The sequence below is a fragment of the Epinephelus lanceolatus genome, chromosome 22 (assembly GCF_041903045.1).
Source record: "Epinephelus lanceolatus isolate andai-2023 chromosome 22, ASM4190304v1, whole genome shotgun sequence".
In the NCBI taxonomy this organism is placed as follows: domain Eukaryota; kingdom Metazoa; phylum Chordata; class Actinopteri; order Perciformes; family Serranidae; genus Epinephelus; species Epinephelus lanceolatus.
In genome coordinates, this window is record NC_135755.1 from 25,090,877 (window position 1) to 25,108,026 (window position 17,150).

General features: G+C 42.7%; 1 protein-coding gene across 6 annotated transcripts in view; it reads right to left on the minus strand.

Annotated features, from left to right (window-relative positions):
* ppargc1a (peroxisome proliferator-activated receptor gamma, coactivator 1 alpha) overlaps nucleotides 1–16,947 on the minus strand; it is a 307,965-nt gene extending 291,018 nt beyond the window's left edge. For all 6 annotated transcript variants that reach the window (XM_033652043.2, XM_078164440.1, XM_033652035.2 and 3 more), the window contains exon 1: nucleotides 16,570–16,947. In XM_033652043.2, the coding sequence (XP_033507934.2) occupies nucleotides 16,570–16,932 (363 nt within the window). In that variant the 5' untranslated portion in view covers nucleotides 16,933–16,947. The remainder of the gene's footprint in view (nucleotides 1–16,569) is intronic.
* Nucleotides 16,948–17,150: the final 203 nt, after the last annotated feature.

Sequence of the window (17,150 nt, forward strand, 5' to 3'; positions counted from 1 at the left end):
TATCATCATGTTCTTGTGTTGTGAAAAACAAGGCATTGGCAAGCACACAGTTTAAAGCCCAAAGTTAACAGCACTTGGGAGATAAAACAACTTCTCTTGGGGGTTGTGCTGTGCTAGGGATATGGCAGTCTTCCCTGGGGAGGCCACACCACTGTTTGTTTCTGGAGAAAAACACTACAGGCATCTTTTTAAAGAACCCCCGCTAATCAGAAGTGATCCGTTCACATGTGCTATCCTCCTTCCCTCGGGAAGGACTGGAGAAAAAAAAAAAAAAAGTGCAGGCTAGTCACAGAAACAAGAGAACAATGTTGGAAATAAACATCCAGAGAGGGAAAAGGGGGCTGAAACATTAACTTGTATGAAAACTCATCCAAAAACAGCATACTGTCTATATTAAATTCATTTGTGCGTGTGTGTGTGTGTGTGTGTGTGTGTGTGTAAAGCAGTGCAAAAATACTTGTTCTGCAAACATGCTTGAGCAGAATTTCACACAGGTGGAATGTAAAAGATGGCCCGGAGAAGAAATGAAAGTAAACAACTCAAAAATAATCCAGCAGCACTACTCCAGAAAAAAAAAAATGAAGAAAGATTTAACCGTTTCTATGCACACAAGACGACAGAGTGGGCAAACACTCTCCCTGCCTAATGAACACACTGCAGCTGGATGATACTATAACGCCTGAGGTTTGTGTGAGCAAGTGGGTGGGTTAGCAAGTGAGCATATACTGTATTTTTTTGTTGTTGTTTTATTAGAGTATGGTCATGTTGGTGCGTAGGTGCAAGCAGGTAGAAGACAAAATAAACCATCTGTTCAGGATTCAACTGAATGCTGCCGTTCCCTAAACCACTGTTACTAGACAGAGTGAAGGAGTTGGAGAGAGTTAAAGTCTAAACAAGACACTCAAGGGGGGAATATTAGATTCCCTCTGTTGTATGCATGTTAGTGTCCTCCCGATTTTCATACCGTAACAGATAGGTATAAATAATTAAGCAGCCTGTTGCCCTGAATAGCCGGGGAGCAAAAGAGAAGAAGGGAGGACAGAGGAAAATTAACAGCGATCAGCCCGGCTTGCGGCATTTTAAAGTACCACAACATTGTCATAATTAGGTCCTCTCTCTAGGAATCACCAGGAATTTCTTCCTACTAGGACAAAAGCCCTCTACACTCTCCATCCCTTCCTCATAATTAAAATACAGCCCTCGCTGCTGCTTACATGAAGATGCAGTGTGCACCATATTCTCTGTCACTTTAATGAGAGCGATAAATGCTATGCTAGCTTTGGCTATTTATAAATTTTATGGCACAAATTGTGGCATAAAGGGCACAAATCACATGAATGACAGACGAAGGACAGCTGCGGCATCGTCCCTCCATTAAACGCTGCAAATGGCCAACTGTGGCCCGGGCAGTTAATTAGCCAGAGAGGGCCTAATCAGAGTTTTGGAGCTGTGGTCCTCCCCAGGTAACACACTAATAGGAGAAGCTTGTGGAGACACAGATGGAGTAAAGAGAGTGGAAGCAGGGTAACTACTGGCTTTGGGCGTCTCATAAGAAAGGCATGAGTACCCCACAGTAACCTGATTTGACCTGTGTGGAAAAAAGTAACTTGTGAATTTGGCTGAATTGGTCGGTTTTTGAGATGTTAAGAAATATATCCAGTTTGTGAAGTTTATCTTTTTGGGGCGGTGGTTTGTAGCATCACTACAAGTTAACTGCATTTCTCAGTAGTGTGGTGGTAACGTCACTACTTCCTGAGTCAAATAGCTTTTCTTTAGCAAAGTTGATTAACTGACCAAATAGCACAGTAGCGTCCACAAAAGTTCCAAGCTATTTTTCCCAGGAAAAGCTATGAAGTGCAGCTGGCCTTTTTTTCCTGCAGAGGTCTGTATAAAGGTAAGGATAATAAAGCTGAGGATAAGTAATGTGGCTGACGCCAGCACCACACCGAGGCATGTAGACGAGGGAAACACTTCCACATTACATCACATACCAATCCTGCAGTTTACTCTGCTTGCTGCTTTGCCATTGGCTTTTCTCTCAAAACCCACCCTACCCCACCTCCGATTGGCTACACTGCCCTTCTTGACGCGTCTCTCACATGTCTTGCCCATTGACCTTATATATTTAGTGGATTTGCAGTGTACGCTAGAGAAACAGACACAACAAGGGCCAAGAAAAGAGCCAGAGAACAGTATTAAGAAGGAAGAGAGGAGACAAAGAGTGACGTACTGATGTCACATTTTATTTGAAGGACGTGCGTACTCTCATGTCACAAAAAAAGAAAAGTTTTCATTTTGGTCTCCTATTTTTATATTTTATACTACTGTCTTTTATTTATCATAGTTTTATTGACTGAAAGGGACCAAGACAGAGAAATGCAAAGAGGAGAGAGAAAAAACAGAAAGAACAATAGACCGATGATGATGTCATGTTATTGGAGGACATGGTCAAATGTCACAAATTATTCTTCTTCCAAAAAAAAGGAAAATCAGAATGTTTTAATTTAAGTCTGTTATTTTATAATAAACAGTTCAAGCTACTTTTGCCATTTTCCCAAAGATTAGCTTGCTATATTTCTCTTGGGATAGCTTCAGTGTAGTGGAACTTTATTTTGATGTAGAGTAGCTGGTAGCTTAGCTAGCTACATTTTCCAAGAAGTCCGAGTGTTGCACGTTCTCCCCATGTCAGTGTGGGTTTTCTCTGGGTACTCCGGCTTCCTTCCACATTCCAAAGACATGCAGGTTAAGTGGTGACTCTAAATTGTCTGTAGGTGTGAATGTGAGTATGAATGGTTGTCTGTCTCTGTGTGTCAGCCCTGTGATAGTCTGGCGACCTGTCCAGGGTGTACCTTGCCTCTTGCCCAATGTCAGCTGGGATAGGCTCCAGGCCCCCCACAACCCCACAGAGTTTAAGCAATTACGGAAAATGACTGAATGAATATAAAGATGGACAATGCGTCTCCTCACCCTCCCACTGTTCAAAAAGACAAAATACCCCACATAAGGGCGCTGCCATTTTGTGCTGATGATGTCATTTGGAGCCACAGTGTGTGCAATAGTGATCGGAGGGTGGAGCTGTGGTATCAAGGTCTTGCCCGTACACCCACCTTAATCAATCACAGCTGTCAATCACGATGTCACAAGCCCTTTTCATATCATCAAATAACTATTTATAACCAAACTTGTCACTTGAACAATTGAACAATTCTTCTGAAGTGTACTTTCACTTTTTTTAGTTTAGCCCATTTCCCGTCCGCTAACCTGGAGGGGGCGGGGTTGATGTGCTATACTGCAGCCAGCCACCAGAGGGCGATAAAGAAGTTTTAGCTGCAGTTTTGGGGAGCTGTCAGGTCATCCATCTTTAAATACTGTCTATGAACTGAACTGTGACCCACTTGTAAAAACATGGCTACAAATAGTCGGTCCATGGTCAAAAACTCCACAGGGAAGCTTTAAGAAAACAGCAAAGACAAAAAATGTTTATTTCCTCTGGCTGTATCAAACATATGTATCACAGAGTTTAGTCACAAATGTGTTGCTACTAATTAACTTGAGTCATGTAGAAAGGCCTCATTCATTTTCAGGTAAACTCTAAATCAAACTTCTATTGGCACCATCATCAAGAACTCCACACCAAATATGAAGTGGAATTATCTGCTACATTACCCTCTGGTTGAACTGCTAAAAAAAATAAACAGAGTGTAAGTTGTGATCCAAAAGAGGTTTTTAATCCACTGTGTGATCGAGAGATAGAAAGTGTGATGGAGATCACCTGCCTTCCTCCTCAGCACACACAGTGGAGCAGTTGCATCTTCAAGTCAACAGAGGACAGAAGCGAGCATGTGTCCTCTGTTAGTACGAGACAACAGTGGAGGAGCTCACACTCAGGCAAACATTCTCTGAGATAAGACACACAAATGCCTTAAGCACCCTGAAGTTAACCGGAAAAGCTTTCTGTATACATATCAAACAAGTTCCCCCAAAAATAAGATCCAGCCAGCTACTGTTACGTAATCTACCAAACAATCAGTCAGCTAGCGCATCCCACAGAGGAGAGCGTGTTAGAGGAGGAAAAAGACAAGGAGGAAGAGAGGAAAAGGCAAAAACAAATGAAAGTCAGGTTGTCCTGACTGATGATGTGATGCTGTAAACAGGGAAGCTTTTTTCTAACAATTAAAGAGCAGGGGCTTATTGATTTCCAATGGTGCTCTCGAGTGACTTGCTGGCTGTCACAATGAGGCCCGGGGTAAGGTGACCATGTCTCTGCTCAACGTGATAAACCTTGCATGTCATCAGGTAGGGAGGACGCCGTGTCCCCCTTCCCCACTCCATCCTCTTTGCCTCACAGACTGCCGCTACAGCATTTATCATGGTGCGATGTGGATTTACGGGGCGCTTCATTTAATAATGAAGTCACCAAGGAGTACAGAGTGCAGCTGGCACATACCAAAACAGGAGTAGGTGAGTCAAAGTTAAGAGCCTTTGAGTACAAACATTTAAAGTTCACGCGCTCATAAATGCACCAATTCTCTGTGTGCAATATGAATTCGCTCCAAGATGACACCTTGGCCAGCGAGGCAATCATGCAACTCAATGTGCGGCTTTACAGGCATCATGGGAAGTGGTGGCAACCTAGATGAGGGGTCAATTCCAGTCTTACTCTGGCGATAAACAACCATAAATCAGAAGAGGAGCTGTCACTCCAGTAGATCCATCACGGCGGCAAACACGTGAGCACACACGCATACACACACACACAAACGCTTGTACGACGACAAGGAAAATAGAGAAAAGGCCCATGCAGATTGATTGGCTCTTTTAAATGAGTGGCAGTGGGGTTATGTTGATCGATTCCATGGATAATTGACTGATTCTGGTGTTGTTAGAAGTGGAGTAATGACTACATGTCAGCGGTGTGATGTGACGCAGCCTGCAGGCATCTTAAGTTACAGACATGGCTGAGCAGGTTGATAACATGCAAAGAAACTGTCCTTAGTTTTCGGTCTCTCCTGAGATCTTTGGGCTGTGTTAAAAGGGTTGAGCAGGTGTCATTACAATTTGCTTGCTAGAAATACTTGAAGCAATAGGAAGCCATCGAAAACTTGTGAATTTGGAAACATCACCAATTGTTGAAATCCACAAAATGAAAGCACATCCCATGCTGAAATGATCTGCTTTGCCAAGCTCATTTGTGCTTTGTTTTAGTATTGAGTCCTGACTGAAATGCAAGATGCATGTAAATACCCTTTTTTTATTGTCACTTGGAATAAAAGTTGATTGGGATTTTTATGGCTGAGAATTCAGCCAAATGGAGAGGCTTCTCATCTAATATTCCTACACCTCCGCCGGCAAGTCGCCATTCTCTCAAGTCTAGACCAATCAATGAATGAACTTGTTACTCAGGCATTTAAGGCATAGCCAAGGAGGAGTAGTAGTCCATATTTGGAAACCTTCCCGCTTTGTGACACAGCAATTCACAGCTGTTCAGAATTGTCAGTTGGCACCAGGAAAATAACAGATGAAAAAGGACATGCAGAAAACTGCAAACTGCAAATTCAAGATTGAGGTTTTTATGGATCTGTGAGGAGATAAAAGACAGAAAAAAGGTCCAGAAAATGCCAAATCACCTCTGAGTGAAGGACCCCTCCCCTATGGTAAAATTCAGCCAGCTTTATTATGCGAAGAGGTGGCCACTGAGTGGAGGAAAGGACACTGATGCATAGAATGCAAAGCGACTTTTAATTATTCTTGGGAAAAGAGCACAAGCCCTTGGCTTGTTTACCACTTTACCGGAAACAGCTTATGATTGCTTTGTAATTATCTCCTTGATAATGTAAAATTTACCCCCCCTCCACCTCCTTTCCGTCCACTCCTTTCCATACAACACCACGCAAAAGTGATCAAGCATTCATCATTTAGCCCAAATGTTTTAACTTTTATTTGGGGGAGGCGGAGGGAGGGCTAATAGATTATGGGTAATGAAGCAGCTCCAGCAGTAACACAAATAGGACTTGTTGTGAAAGACACAGGCTAAGGCACGCCTGTGCTGTGATAATCAGTCTCTCTTTTGTCTCATGATAAGCTGAGAGCCTAACCTTCACCCAAAGAGCACATCATTTCCCCTATGTGAGACTTAATGAGACATTAGCCATACTAACAAATGGTGGACGAGAAAGTGAAAGTGACTTTCCAGGTAAAGGCCGTTTGCCTGACCATAATCAGTCCCCAAGTGCAGCTAAAAGATGGAAACAACTCTGAGTCTCCGTCTCAACAGCTTGCTGTGGCTTTTATGACGGGCCTCCCAGGGCTCATCGAATGGCATGTAACATCTTAATATCCCTCAAATAGAACAGGTAATCTGCTTTTGTTGTCGGCTAGTTTGCAGTAATACAGACAATGCAGTTTGTCCATTTTGGCTTGTAATTTTGTTTAGCACAGGACTCGAAAACAACAGCTTGGGCCTGTATGTGAGAGCTTCTGGTTTATTTATTGTATTGAGGGTTATCTAATAAAGAAATAATTCAAATGTGCACTATAGTCTTCAAAAAGCAAAACAGAATAGTGCTATCATTTACCATGAAGCCTGGAATTTGCAACGCATTTAAATCCTATTTTAGATCATATCAATATGCATCTGGCATTACTGAAACACTGAATCCTGCATTAAAGTATCTTTTGTGCAGCACAGAGTGGTTTAGAGATATGGGACTAAAGACACAGTGGTGGATGGATAAAGAAAGGAAGTGACGAGCCGGTGCGTGAAGGGGCCCAGTTCCCCCGCCGGGCCTCCCAGCTCAATTAGCTCAGCTCATCCCGGCTTTCTGCTGATGGGGAAAATCAGCAACACCACACTGTACCATACAGTCCAGGGAGTCTGGCCTGTTAGTGAGTGAATGAGTGAGTCAGTGTGCACATTATGCTTCTGTTCATGTCTCACATGCAGATTTTGCATTTGTGTATCAGAGTGTGAGTGTGTGTGTGTGTGTGTGTATGTGTGTGTGTGTGTATGTGTGGGCTGTCTCATCTCTGTTAGACTGGAGCCCCACAGTGCTCTCTGTATCAAACACCTGAACCAATTAGGCTATACTCAGAAAAAAAAAAAAAATCCCTAAAGCCACTTACAGTAATGTCATAAACAGTCATGCAAAACTTAAGTTATAAGGGAAGTTTGCCTGGATGCACTTACTGAGATAAAAACGATGAACTGGAGTGAGACCAAGACCAAAAAGTCTGAGTTATGGATTATGAAACTCCCGTCAGAGACTGGAAAGGTTATATTTCCAACACTTTTCTGCCAACAACTCTAGGCGAAGAAACTTCTTCATGTCTAAATCTTGAACTCTCAAGTCAGCACCAACAACAGAAAAAAAAAAAAAAACAAGATTAAAACTTTTTCTTTACTCCTGCAGCAATCAAACTCTGACTCGTCCGAAGAACGTTTACTGTTGTCCATACTGTAAAAGTACTGTAGGTGGCCTGCATGTGAGATGTGGCGCATAAATCATTGAGATGGCCCCTGGATGTGCTTTCAGGATGTCCTAAAGAAAAAAAAAGGCCAAGGTCTGAAGGAGTCTATTGCTATATGATAGTGTTTGGAGGCAGGGGCTGGGACCTGCTGGGAGATGTGATGCACATGCATGTCTCAAAGGCAAAATGAGATGGCAAAGAACGCTTAGCGTTGGGGGGGCAGGTGGCGTGACTGAAATTGCTTGGCCAGCACAACTCAAGGCCAAAATCTATTTAATCATGGAATAAGGACAGTTCCAAAAAAGGCAGCGTAATATTCCTGCATCAAAACTGTCCCCCCGCCTCACTTGACACGTGACCCACAAACACTTCATGACACACAATGCATTTACCCGACAACATACTCATCTCATCCACTGCCGTGACTCTTCCCGGAAAATTAACACACCTCTCACACATGCTCGGTCTTCCTTAAAATCTAGCCAAGAATGCTGCAGTGCGCCAAGTAACTAGCTAAATAAACAAAGTAAATATACTGATAATGCAGATGATAACATCCAAGGCGAAATGAAAGGATGAAGGTCAGTAATTGAGAGAATGTGGGGAGATAGAAGCATGGTGTGGTTTGTTTTTCTCCTGGCAGGGGTCCATCTGGGCACGTGCGGCGGGCTCCGGGGCGGTGTAGGAGCACGTCTGTGCAGAGGTTAAGAAAAGCAATTAATCCACAGCGGAGATAATCAAAGGAACCTCCCCCTCCAGACACCTTGGTGGGGGAGGAAGAGAGAGAGAGAGAGAGAAATGGAGAGACAGACAGAGAGGGAGATGGGAAAATACTTGTTTACAGGCACTGCTGGCGCGATCAAAAGCACAGGGGTTCAGCTCTGCCACCGGGGCCCTCCGTTTCAGGTGGAATTGATAACACTTCAGATGTACAATTCAATGTTTGTGAGAGTACTTTTACCTCCCGGTGAGAAGGCAAGGATTTTTCAAAGTCTAAGCTGCATTTCCTTTCATCTCAGATTTTGCAAGGTATCAACAGATTGTCAATGGTGAGGAAGACATTTTCCCACACATAATCAAAGAATGTAGTCTGGAGTGCCTGCACTCCCCCCGCTATGACACCGATTCAGACAGCGCGGTGCGAGAAGGCGAGAAAACAAGATTAATATCTCTGGAAACTAATATTGTGATTACATTAATTTATCTGTGAAACAAGCACCTCACAGGGACATGACGAAGACTGAAGATGAAGCTGACAGATACCCAGTCAAAAAGCAGTAACCCTATCTTTTCCTCTTTCTCAGCTCATACATACAGTGCTGTGTATATTCAGCAGCAGTGGTGTCATGAAACAAGCCTCTCCTGCTGAAAACCTTTACATTAGACTTAACTAATGACATGGCAAATTTTATATTCCCACAGGGAGTCAAAGCTTGTTGCTCCCTCTGCTGGCTTACATCTCCCTTTGGAGTTTAAACAAAGTACAAGTGGGTACAATGATGTTTATGATGCGGTCTTCAAACCTGCTTTGGTCTCAGCAAACAGACCCTGCCCATCTTCTCTCCTTCGTGCTCCAACTGCACTGTTAAATCTTTAAAACCAACAGTGGAGACAGAAGAGCGACAACTATGGATGACATCACACTTGGGTGTTGGCATGTCGGTATATAAATAAATGCCATGTTGCTATGATGTTGCCGTTTAAATTTTTATTTGTACACATTAAGACCTAGGCTGTCTCTCAAATCGCGTACTTCTGTACTTACACTTATTATTTTGAGTACATAAGTGCGTTCACACTGAGAGGTATGGAAGAATGCAGTGCACTTTGAGTACCCAGATGGTGCACTCAAAACGGTCAAAAAGTTGAGTTTGGAACTATGGACACTTCTCACCCTCAATGGTCGCCATCTTGGCTGTGTAGCGGAGGGGGAGGGGCCACTTTCAAACTGGAAATGGCGGCCGAGGACTGTGTGACCGTGAACATTGCTGCATTGTATAAATACATGTGTTTTTGCACTAAGCACCACTAGTGTTGTCAGGTATAAGCCAGCAGTATGTTTATTGGGTTAATTTAGTAGTCTGTAATGATTTGGTACTGCGAAACGATAACGCAAATGCTAATGCTTGTTTGCTAACTAGCTAATTTGTGGTCGTCATTTCCAGTGAGTGCACAACAGCCACGTTTGGTTTGAGACAACACTACCCTGTCGAAATTTGCGCACTACGCCATTGAGTACATAGTGCACACAGTATACTACATAGAAGTATACTAACGGAAGTATGTGATTTGAGACACACCACTAGTCAACACATACACAGGTATGTTTGAAAATGCAGCCTGTTTTTCCGTTCTGGTCTTCCGTCCACATGCAAACAGCGTTTTAGGTTAGACCTTTTGTAAAACTCAATCCAGGGTTAAGATTTTCAGGAGCTCCATTTTCAGTGTTAACGTTTAGATCGTTAGACGAAAAGAAAACCTGTGGTTTTGGCTTGTGACGTCAGAGTGTGCACTATTATCTCCTTTGTGAGGCATCACAAACAAGGCGCCATTTCGTGCAATAGTGGACAAGGGCAAAATAGCGCTAGCTCTGACCTTGCTAACAAAACATTTTACATGTTGACACATAAATGCGCAGTTACTCTTCAACTATAGTGAGTAAAGGAGGCGTCACAATGCGCTAACAGGGTGTCTACAGATATAACCACAAACCTAAGATTTTGACACTATGTGTGCATGTGTGACTGTGTGCGACACACGTGTAAGTACTCTTTCTAAGTAAACACACTGATGTCAGTTCAAAATGAACAGTAAAAAATTGAGAAATTTCTGCGGTAATGTGATCGAAAATATTTAAGGCCCATCAAATCTGAATTTAAGACAATTTAAGACTATTGTGTAACATTTTCAGTTGTTTATGTGTAATAATTGATGTCTACATTCATAAATATGTCATCATTGGTGTACTATTACCTCCACCAATAATCTGACTTATTCTCGTAAAAAGCAGAATTTCGGATTTATTTGTACATTGTGCTGGTAAGTCGTCTGGGGGGTTCCATAACGTTTCTCCATCTTGAGAATACCTCCGCCAGCAAGGGACATACAGCCCCGCCTTTGGCGTTTTCGTTGAGAGCCAGGCCAGCGCTGCATGGCTGAGAAGCCGAAGGAGAGGAGCAAGAGGCGCTTTGCTACTACCCCAGCACAACTGCAGCATAACAAAGTCCCATTCTTTGAGCATAATGCAGGATCATGCATATGCAGCATCACGGGAGACGGAATCTTTGTCGCCAAGAAAGCGCAAAGGGGAATCAAAAAGGACACATGACCGGCAAATTCAAAAATGAGGGTCAACATTGGGGTAGCCTTTGCCAGGTGGAAAGAGCTGCTGAAGGAGAAAGGTAATGCAATCACAGGCCAGTGCCGTGATGCGAGGAGTCCTCAACAGTCCTAGGTAGTAAACACAGCCAGCATGGTGAGGAGGGGGTTTGTCAACTCGCGTCACATGTGTGTGTGTAGGAGCCTGAATGAATACTCCATGATGACATGGTTTCATCAATGTTATCACAGCTTTTTGGTACACAGCGGCTACCGTAGTTTTCAATACGTGTTTGAAACAGTGAGGTGCTGGTCCGTTTGAATGCAATATATGATTTCAACGTTAGATGGGAGAAATTCCTACACACTGTGGCTTTAAGGCATTATTTAAAGAAAATTTCATTTCAGACACTAAGACTTTTTAAGGACCTGTAGACACCCTGGCTAAGGAGGCCCTTGCTCCAAGTAGCCTTCTTGTTTCAGCATCATCATCATCATCATCATTTCAACATCATCTTCTTCTTTGCATGTCTTCAGAGTTACAGTCACATCGCCACATGTTAGTATGGCATGCTCTTGACACCACTTCAAACGTGTTTTTGCATTTTAATGTAGTCACAGATTTTCTCGTCACAGAGCTTGTGTGGTTGGGATGTTTTTTTTTATAGAGAAGGAGGGAATGTATGTGTGGACTAGGCCTAAGACATGTATTAGTGTCCATGTAAACCTCTAAGACGATATCCTACTCTGTAACAAGCGCCACAATGTAGCTATATGATCAATTTAAAGTATGTAAACATCTTGCAGCGAAAAACTCTGGCAGATGGTTAGCGGGTCAATGGTGAGTAAGTAGCGGCACTTTCACAAAGTCTTGATTAGATAATTACCCATCCATATCTTGGCAATATGTTGCAAGGGAAACAACACGCTTCTCATTAAACCACCGACAGGCCCTGCTCCTGTGGGTTGCTATCAAAAGCAAGGTGTTCAGCAGGCACACACTTGTTGATTTAAAAAAAAAAAAAAAAAAAAAAAAAAAAAAAAAAAAAGATGTGCCAACATGGAAATTAGATATACTCCTTTGGGGGTAGTTGTTAGAGGGGGGAGTAGTTCTGGGTAACACGGAGCAGATCATAGACTGGAAGCAAGATGAGAAGTAAGTTTCTCTAACAGGTAATAAGACTTTCTTAAATTTTGCCTTAAGTTTTTCCTGCATTTGACCATTTGAATCCTAATTTGGAATGTCCACTTCACGTCAAACATTACTCCGCTAATACTCAATTGTGCCACTTCATAGCACATAATCATGGCACACTATATAGCAGTCTCAAATTAACAATTAATCTAACTTTCATCTCCTGTCAATCAACATGGAGCACATCATTCTAAATTCAAACAAAATCAACACCCTTCCTGCTGGGTCTGTAATCGCCAAACAGAAATCCCACACTCCAGAAAACTCCCATATTTAAATGTTTTATCCCCTTCTCACTGGAAAGTGTGCCTCCACCAAAACCATCCAGGCTACCGACTCATTACACTGACAAAGAAGTGATTCGCATGGATCAAATACTGTACATAAGAGCGCACACAAAGGAGCTTTCACTTAACCAAGCCACTGAGTGAGCAGTAACGTAACTTGAGCCTCGCTGTGATGAAACATGCTGTAGGCAGAAGCAGACACATAAAAAAATGCATTAGTCCTTACTGCTTCTGAGAGCACGCTGTGTTACCTGCAGCTTTTTGAAACGTCTTGAATGATAGGCTTCACCCTTTTGAGCCGGACTGCCAAGTGCTGGCACGTTTTTTGTCAAGACAAACTGAATACATTGCTTTTGAAGAGCAGGGATTGGAGTCTGGAATTCTAAAAAGACATTCACAAAATGTGTGATGAAACTTTCAGCACCACGGACAGCAGCCCTCAAGAAGCCTGGCGAGGGAGAGGGCGGGGGGGGAGTGAGTGTTTGAGATGCAGAGAGTGGAAAAAGAAAGACACGGAGTAAAGTGAGAGGCAATGAGTTCATCTGATAATTAAGCCAAGACATCATCTTCTCCACCCCGTGCATTTCAGCTATCCCCATGTCTGCTCTTCCAAAAGTGGAGGCGCTTACCCCAAAACACACACACACACACACACACACACACACGTACACACACACTCCTGCGGCAAGACCCAGCTTTTCCACAGTTTTTCCCCGTCTCTGTGTCTTAGGCTGAATAATGCAGGGCCTTTACCCAGCGCTCAAGCATGAGTGGATAATCTGGCCACAAGGACAGGCTGTGTCAACATTTCCCTTTACTTCCTTATTTATTTATTTACCCACCCGCCGTAGGACTTGGGGAGGGCGAGGGAGGATATGTGCATGGCTAACAACATGCTGGCCGAGCAGATGACCTGCTTTCAGAAGGTTCACTTCTTTTTTTTTTTCACCAGGGCGGGCTTTTAGGGGGAAGAGTGCAGACTGTACCGAACTGAATTTGGGAGATTACACGCAAGCTTTTTAGGGAGACCAGAATGTTTTTTTTTTTTGTTTTTTGGGGGTCTAACGATACAACAGAAATGTAGGGCCACCTGCAACTGATGATCATTTTCATCTTCGATTAATTATTTAGTCTATGAAATGTCAGAAAAAGTGATGGTTTCTCAGAACAGCTTCTCAAGTCAGGTTTTGAATTTTCTTTGTTTTTTCTTAGTTATTCTCAGACAAAGACATTTAAATGTAAAGATAGTTTGTGACCCCGACTGGCTCTCCTCTAACATCAGTTACCAGCAGCCCAGCAGTGAAACTGAGACAGTTTAAACACAAGTAACAAGCTTACAGATGCGCTAGCAAGATGTCGAAAAAGTCAAGCATCTGGAGTGGTTTCAAAATTTGCGTAGATGACCCCCGAAACGCCAGAAATGCAACTGTAAACTGGCATAGCATAAATCGAAAACAAGTTTGGCAAGTTACCTGAAAAATGTGAGAAACCAGCTTAGCCGTCTCTCTCGTCTCTCTTCTTCTTGCTGTTATAGCTAATGCTATTTCAACTCGCATGCTAAAAAAGGCCAACTTATGTCCTCATCTCTCATTACCCCCCCATCGAAGCCTCGATTAAAACGGGACATGTCTCACTGAAGCCTTAATGTCCAAAACTTGATGTCTGGGATCCTAACAATAACAATTAAGTTGAACTGAATTTCAACTTTGTTTTGTCCAACAGTCCAATATACAAAGATATTCAATTTACAGAGATACACACGTATGAAAAGCTGCATATTTGATGACATGAACAAGCCAATCTTTGCTTGGGGTAGCCTTTCCCAGGTGGAAAGAGCTGAATAATTCTTGTAAATAAATTGTTGTTGTAATATTTTGCAGTGTGTGTGAATGACATGAGCTGATAGGAAGCAAACATGGACACAAGCTACGGGCCGAGTCACAATGACTATTTACAATGACGTCCAGATAGAAACTCCTCTCGTCACTTACATAAAATTCAAACGGCGCTAAGCAGATGTTGCCTCAATTAGTAAATTGTTAGGCACCTAAAAAGAAGCCCACAAAAAAATCAATATCTGTTTAAGTGTATTCTATATTTAGAATATTTTCCCAGCCATTTCCGACAGGTAACTGAAGCAGTTACATAAAAGCCACCAGATTCCAGTGACAAAAATGGTCACAATACTGGGTTGCTTGTCTACCGCTGCCTCAACTGGTTAGTGTGTAAGGTAAAGCGGAGCAAATATTCAAATATAGTGTACACTTAGACAGATATAGATTTGTTCAAGGTGGTTAAAATGCATTTTTGCTGCAGCCCCGTCCACAGCAGTACATTGTTTGGCTTCTGTGCCTGAACATTTGGTTTAAAGATGATGACAAAGCAACAGAGTACATAAAATAAGCACAGCAGAAATGTCAGACAGATCTGACCACTGTGTTTAACTATAACCTTTTGAAGTTACAGTTTTGCCTACAAATTGTAATCAATTGCCAGTGTTTTACTCTTAAGTGACTGCTGTTGTTAGCGCGTTGTCACAGCGATTCGGTCTATGGAGATAGAAAAATGAAGTGTTTCAGACTGAGGGTGATTATAGGTATACTCAGGCAGACGGTTTGAGAAAAATCCTGCTTTTTTTTTTTTTTACATTAAAGCATGTATACGTGTTATGGTAGAAACCCAAAATACAAGTATGAACCTAAATATGAGCATCATATGGGACCTTTACTAAACAAATCTTTTAAACTATTGGTGATCGATTTCCTTTTGATCGGATAATCAAAAAACACTGTTGGTCATGTTTTCAGTTGAATTAAAAGCACATTTTCAATCATGCAAAGTCCTGAACTTTGACTTTTGAACCCTCTGTTCATGTTAGACACATGGAATGGGTGTGAATCCAGCTAAAATCTGCACTGCTTAGTCAATTCTTCATTGTGGATTTAAGTGCCTGTCTGAAGTTGTAAACGCTTCCAATTGATGTGCCAAAATCCATTTTGCAGCAGAAACTGCTGAGGCTTAATTGTTGCACATTTAAAATGCCATTCACAATGACTTCTGAATCATGTTTGGGGTGGCTTTTGTTTCCCACGCCTAAATAACTGTTACAATATGACTCTTAGCAGAGCCAATCGCGAGCTCGGGCTTTAAGAGCCTAATCCTCTTTAATTTGTGATTACTTGTAATTCAAAATGGTGGCCCACTAAACCACAGGAGATTTATTGTTTAAACGTCTTCCTCCACTGTATTGCAACCTGGAAACTGATAACAGAGGAATAAATATCCCGTATATATATCCTGAGCTCTCATGGTGGCATTCAAGTAAATTACCATAAAAATCACTGTACAAATATTTTGGCATCAATCATTGAGCATAAATTGCTAAATAGCTGGGAGCCCTCTTAGCATTCAGAGGATGATTTCATTGGCATTCTTGTGGCAGATGACTTTAGCCTCACACATTCCTCACACAAATTAGAATGTGAGAATTAAGAGGGATTTCATACAGCACGATAAGTGTATTTTAAAGGCAGAACTGATTAAGCTTGAGGGAAGAGGGAGGAATTAGGTAATTATCTCCAAACAGACACCACTGCTGCTCTGCTGTGCGAGAGAACAGGCCCAGCACTCCAGGATCAAAGTGCTCTGCAAGCACAAAGTCCTGCTCTCCACAACAAACTCGGTCCAATCCAAGTTTGCCTTACGTGATTTTAACACCTACCTGGCAACCCATGGGTCTGGAGATATGAAAGAGCTTATGATCTCTACGTGAAACGCATCATTCAGTCCGCATAACATCGAAGATGACGCATTCCAGTTACTTCAAAGGAATGCTTAGTTTGTGTTTACCTCTAATTTATTTATAGAATTCCTGGCATATGATTTATTTTGTCTACTAGGTTAATTCATTATTGATTTCAAGGGCAGGATGTTTGAGCCCGTACAGAGGGGCTGTGGAAGTTCGGCGAGGCAACCTTTCAGAAAAGTAGTTTGGAGACACCGGGGCACTTTAGTCGGCTACTTTTCCATTTAATTACAACTGTAATGTCAAGAAGCAAAAGTTTGGGGCAGACTTAGTGAAATACAAAACATGAGAGGCGGGAGGGAGGTATTCAGGACCCTCTCGCGCATTAGCAATTAAGCGAAAATCAAGTTTTGTGAAGTTGCTACCTGCTCTCACCTCATGTGCTGACTCACCCGGGATATCCTTTACAACTTATTTGGCTGTTTTTATCAGACTATGTCGCTTATAGCTGAAAGCCAAGCTAATTTGTGCCATATTTGGAGAGAAACATGTCCTACCTGCTCGTAGCAATTCTCCCAGGTGAGGTTCAGGAGGCACGAGGAGAACAGTTCATCTTCGGTCCGGGCATAACCGTCCATGGTGCGCGCGCCAGCCGTCTCGGTGTGGAGGAGTCTGCGGGGTTCTTGTGTTGCAAACGATTTTTTTATTGTCTTATCTTTGCCTTCCCTCGACGAGCGTGTCTTCCTGCGTGTCTCTCTGCCCTGCTTGCTTCTCCGTCCGGCGCCGTGGAAGCTGTCAAACGAACAGCAGCGGTGTGCTGGCTTCTGCTTTCCCCCCGTCACGTGGGCGGCTTCTCCCAAAAAACAGAGTGGGATGCTTTCGAGGGCGATGGTTCCCAAAGTGGGGTCCGCGGACCGCATGTGGGTGTCAGCTGCAGGGTCAACTATGTCCCCACCATGATGGAAATGACTTTAAATTCACAGGTAATTCACTCCATAGTTAAATGACAGCATGTTACAAGAATTGTTATCTCCCTTTATGATTCGTCTGAACACACCTGGAACACACCTGGTTTTCTGTTAATTAAATTCACATGGTGCTCCTGCTGACATTAGCCCTCACTGGCTGCCATTTTAAA